Source organism: Rana temporaria, chromosome 1, assembly GCF_905171775.1.
Source record: "Rana temporaria chromosome 1, aRanTem1.1, whole genome shotgun sequence".
NCBI lineage: Eukaryota > Metazoa > Chordata > Amphibia > Anura > Ranidae > Rana > Rana temporaria.
The window spans coordinates 382,101,530-382,107,529 of record NC_053489.1 but is presented as its reverse complement, the minus strand read 5'-3'; the positions used below and the strand labels follow the sequence as shown (position 1 = coordinate 382,107,529).

At 44.7% G+C, this 6,000-nt stretch overlaps 1 protein-coding gene across 1 annotated transcript in view; it reads left to right on the top strand.

Moving 5' to 3' along the window:
* Positions 1-490: 490 nt before the first annotated feature.
* Positions 491-6,000, top strand: part of TIMM44 (translocase of inner mitochondrial membrane 44) — a 750,397-nt gene continuing 744,887 nt past the window's right edge. Inside the window, 1 exon segment of the mRNA XM_040322529.1 lies at positions 491-575. Within this exon segment, the coding sequence (XP_040178463.1) occupies positions 530-575 (46 nt within the window). The 5' untranslated portion in view covers positions 491-529.

Here is a 6,000-nt window from a genome sequence, read left to right as displayed (position 1 = left end):
GCTCTACGCACCTGCCAAAGTTGCTTTGTTGGTTATCGGGCAGTGCACTGACCCCAATCACTTTTTGGCACACATTCTATCTTAAAGTAGCCATCACCTAGCACATTATATAGCAATTTTTAATTGTATAGTATAAAGTTGCAAGATCATCCCTTTGGTTATTGTTGATTGCTTACATTACTGTTCGCTTCTCTTCTGCATATAGGAAGGAACTTCTTGACCCTGAGCACTCTGCTTTGAGTTGAGGAAACAACAAACCACGCACATGTTGCTAGAACAGTATTTTATCAAAACAGTATAATTATGTAATTTGACGACTATCCATTAAATGAAATGTCTAGACATGTCCTATAAACGCCTAACATTCTACAAGGAAATAGCTTGAAAAGATAATGGACGCCTTTTTATATATTTTTACCCATTATACTACAATAAAAATTTCACATGCAACTCGTCTTGCATTCTAGCTGCTGACGTCATCTAAACGAGTCCGGCGCCAAATGCTTTAGCTGTGCGCGAAGGTCAAAGTATGTTCCTCTACAAACATGGCGGCAGCTTTATGTCAGTGCTACCGGGTGAGTAAGTTTGTACTTGATAGTTATGCTGCTGGTTTGTTATTTCGCGTGGAATTTGTATTTTTTTTTATCCAAAGGTGTTGCCCTTGAGAAGCGTTGTGCCAGTTCGGTCAAGCCGACGTTAAAAAGCAAATCTGTTTTGTTCTCGGTGTGTTGTATCATAACATTGCGATTAAATGTTCCATTACGTAAGATTAATTTAAGTATATCCGTCTTCCAGTAGGTATATACAAAGGTTTTGTATAGGTAGTGGTCTCTCTGCACAAATTCAGTTAGCAGCCACTTTGCCTGCATACTCAAGTCTTTGGCGCACATGTGTTACATGACATATTACTGATGTCACTGGGCAGTAAAGGAGCTTCTGCAAAAAAATGGGCGAACAATGTTTTCTGGACACAGGGAAATTAGTGATTGCTATGATTCGGTAATTTAGAGAGCTGTAGACAGCAGTTGTTTTGCTTATCTTTGTTTCTGTGTGTGGTCGGCATTGTTTCTAAGCCAATAAGTTTGTGTACACCTGACAGTCACTGAATGTTACGGTTTCCTAACACAACGCTGATTGAACAGCAAGTGCCCAGCATGGCACTCGCCGTTCACCTTTTTGGTTGCTTATTAGAGCCTATGGCTCTAATCGGGTGCTTCTAGAAAAGACCCTGCTGCTGTAATTTAGGTGCCCCAGCGACCGACAAGGGGCTGGACACCTGAATAGGGGGTGGCAGCGGCGACCATAGATTTCATGCAATGCATGAATCTATCGATGATAGAGCGGTGCCCATGCGCCCCTTATTTTGCTCATATCATGTCCTCCCATATTTTTTTTATTTTTTTTTTTATATTCTGAACAAGTTTTAAAAGTTTTCAGACAATTGTATAGAAAAGAAAAACCAAAGCATTACATAATAGAGGAAACAATTAAGACCTTAAGAAAAGGTGACAAGCTCTGGCAGTAAGTATAGGGCAGCCAGCTGTTTCTTCTTGCTGCACAATATAGACAGCCATAGATAGCCGTTAGATTTTTTTTTTTTATCTTGGCTTCTACCCACGCTTTCCGTGCATTATATCTGGCAATTGCAGGAACATCAGTGTATGCTGTGACATACAATTCCCTGCCCAGCTGATCCAGTCTATTTGGGGAATAAGAGCCCAGATGCCCACTGTGAGTTGTAAGGGCTGACACCACGGCAGTTACCTGGGACTCTTTTTCAGACCCCACACACCCTGCTTTTCATTCTTGAGCTGCATAGTCTGTACCCTAGATTTGTGGTATTTCAGTGTGCTTGATTTTGATGTGGCCCGAGCATGTCTTTTAACAACGTTGTCGATTTTTAATGGTCTGTTGTCTGTCTATTAACTGTGATTAAAATTAGTATATATATATATATATATATATATATATATATATATATATATATATATATATATATATATATATATATATATATACACACACGTTTTCTCCTTTGGAAAAATCTTTGGCTGCCCTATTCCCTCTTCACACCTCATTCTAGGTGAGTTGGTACTCGTCACTTGGTATAGTGCTAAACCTTACCAGTGAGATCTCAAAATTGGTACGTACAGAAACAGAACACCACTATACAGTAATACCTCGGATTGCGAGTAACATGGTTAAAGTGGAGTTCCACCCACAATTTCACTTTTTAAATATTAATACCCCTGTAATACACAAGCTTAATGTAGTCTGGAAAAGTTAGTCTGTAAACTAAGGTCCGTTTTGTTAGGTTGTTACAGCATTTAGATTTAGTTTATAATCTAGAAATAGACCGTGGCCATCTTAAGTGTGGGCATCATGAAGCCAGACTGTATGACTTCCTGGATTTTAGCCTTGCAGATCTCGCACATGCTCAGTGCTGCACAAGCAATGTAATAGGTTTCAGTCAGGTTTCCATAGCAACGGGGGTGTCAGAGGAAGTTGCCGCCCCTTATCTATGCAAACCTCTCCTGTATCTTGGTGTGTGTGTGTGTGTGTGTGTGTGTGTGTGTGTATATATGTGTGTGTATGTATATATGTGTGTGTATGTATATATGTGTGTGTATGTATATATGTGTGTGTATGTATATATGTGTATGTATGTGTGTGTGTGTGTATGTATATGTATGTATGTGTGTATATATATATATATATATATATATATATATATATATATATATATATATATATATTATCTATATATATATTATCTATATATATATATATATCACATACATACATACCATGTGTGCCGTCAATAAATTAATTTTGTTTCGTTTCGCATTAGCCGTTATTTCGTGCCCGAAACTAAATTTTCGTTAAATTCGTTCACTTTTCATAAAAAATTACCAACATTCGTTATGATGAATTTAAAAAGCTGGACGCTTAAAAAGGACTAATATCTGCTGTGCTCAATATGAGGGGTTCCCACTATCCCTGTGCTGTGTTCCTGGGGATGTACACCTGCTGTGCGCCATTATGAGGGGTTCCCACCATCGCTGTGCTGCTAGGTTTGTACCCCTGCTGTGCTTATGAGGGGTTCCCACCATCCCTGTGCTGAGTTCCTGGATGCGATGCGCAATGTTATGGTGGCAATGTGCTGTGCTGGGGGAAGGAGGAAGCAGGAGGAACTCAGCACAGCACATGGATGGTGGGAACCCCTCATAATGGGATACAGCGGGTGTACAGACCCAGGAGCACAGGGATGGTGGGAACCCCTTATAATGGGCACAGCGGGTGTACAGACCCAGGAACTCAGCACAGGGATGGTGGGAACCCCTCATAATGAGCACAGCACGGGGATGGTGGGAACCCCTCATAATGAGCACAGCACAGGGATGGTGGGAACCCCCCATAATGAGCACAGCAGGGGTACATCCCCAGGAACTCAGCACAGGGATGGTGGGAACCCCCCATAATGAGCACAGCAGGGGTAAATCCCCAGGAACTCAGCACAGGGATGGTGGGAACCTCTCATAATGAGCATAGCACATGGATGGTGGGAACCCCTCATAATGGGCACAGCGGGTGTACAGACCCGGGAACTCGGCACAGGGATGGTGGGAACCCCTCATAATGAGCACAGGGATGGTGGGAACCCCTCATAATGAGCACAGCGGGTGTACAGACCCGGGAACTCAGCACAGGGATGGTGGGAACCCCTCATAATGAGCACAGCACAGGGATGGTGGGAACCCCTCATAATGAGCACAGCAGGTGTACAGACCCGGGAACTCAGCACAGAGATGGTGGGAACCCCTCATAATGGGGCACAGCAGGTGTACAGACCCAGGAACTCGGCACAGCAAAGGGATGGTGGGAATCCCTCATAATAGGGCACATCGGGAACACAGCACATGGATGGTGGGAACCCCTCATAATGAGCACAGCTGAAGTACAGCCCCAGGAACTCACTGGCAGTTTCACACTGAGCCGTTTTGTCCCATTCAGTTACACTATATGTAACTGAATGCAGAGACTAGCTGTGAGAAGTGATGTCGGGGGTGGGCGGGACTCCCACACTGCAGCTATCGAACACCAGCCAATGATTGGGCTGCTTAAAGTGCGCGGAGCCACATGCATGTAGCGGCCTGCCCAGATTCCATCCCATTGGCTGGTGTTTGATAGCTGCTGTCTTCTGGGTTACCGCCCATCCAGTGTCCCACCGTCCCCAACATCACACTGAAATCTATCAGCTCTTTTTTTGCATTGAGCATGACTATTGCCTCCTGGGATTGATGAAACATCTCCCAGGAGGCATTGCAGAGAGGAGATAAGGTGCTCAGCCGCGGCCACAGTTTTTAAAAGAAAATATATCCCAATTCGTTTTAAGCCCCCAGAGCAGCTTGGGATGCAGAGGACTTAAAGTGGGTAGAACTCCACTTTAACAAGCTTTTCGCAAAACGGGCAGGATTCAAGCCTCTGCAGTACTGCATTTGGCCAGAGGTGCATGGTGCGGTGACACTCGAAGCCGTTCGGATGCACTTGGAAACACTCAAATGCTCAGTTTCTGAACCTCTGAGGGTTTTCGAGTGGCTCAGAGTATTTACGAGTCTCTGCGGAACCCCCCCACCTCTGGCCAAATGCAGTACTGCATACAATAGAAGTAGATGTGGAACTAATTGTCTTAATTTCCATTGACTTCTATGGGGAAACTCGCTTTGATATGTGAGTGGTTTGGATTACAAGCATTTTTCTGGAACAGATTATGCTCATAATCCAAGGTCCCACTATACTATACACAGGCAGTTTAGTTTTATGGGCATTAGAGGTCGACTGATATGGGTTTTTCTCTGGCCGATGACGATATTTAGAAATTGGGGTGGCCGATGACCGCTATATGATGCCGATATTTTTTTTTTTTTTTTTTTGGCAGGTGGCGCTGGTTGGCATTGGCAGATGGCAATGGCAGGTTTCACAGCCGATGGTGTAACTGTTTGAAACTGCTCATTGCAGTGCCGCGGTGTGTTAAACGGTATGGAGAGAGAGAGGAAGGAGCTGACAAATTCAGCGATGTTGGAGGTGGGCGGGACCAGCAGCTATCCAGCCAATGAGTGAGCTGTTTAAGAAAGGGGCAGGGCCACATACACGTAGCGGTCCGCCCAGATCCCATCGGCTGGTGTTGGATAGCTGGGTCCTGCCCACCCAACATCGAACCTCAATTATGATCGATCTCGATCTCTCTCGTTCGTTCGTTCCACGCGGCTCTGCCGACAGAGTGTGGAGGAACCCTATGTTCCTTCTCCACACTCTGATGGTAGACGTGCAGCCAGTGTTCAATATTGGCCCAATTTGGATAAAAATCGGCCAAGACCAATTTCTCCAAAATGGCCATATATCGGCCGGCCTCTAATGGGCATATACACAATTCTTGCACTCATACAATGCTAACCAGAGTACAGCTTTTATTTAGCCATCTTTTGTGCATTGCTATATGGCAGGGCTCAAAATTTCAAGTCCTGAGCTACTAGCCAGGCCTCAAGGGTTACTTGCCACCAGTTGTCCCAGCCCGCCCCTAAACATGCTCGCATAAAATGGCACTCAAATGTATTATGCAGAATTCAGTTATTAAAATAAATATTAACAACAACTGTATCCATGCCCACCAATGCAGGCTGCGTGTGCCCACCAATGCAGCCGTGTGTACATTATATAAACTGCAAACAAAGTTTGTACAACATAAGAGGGGGAAGTATGATGCACTGAACTGTTATTCATACTGCCCCCTAGCAGCCTGCAATGCAGAGTGGCTGGAGTGTCAAATTGCTCCGACTGCTCTTTGATTTCATGCTGATTTAGTGGGAATTTGCCGAGAGAGAGAGAGGAGGGTGACAGTGAGGGTGAGACGGGGGGGGGGGGGGGGACAGAGATGCCGCTGCCACATACTGTAAGGTAGGCTCCTCCTCTCCGGTCTCTTCCCTTATCCCGGGCGGTCAG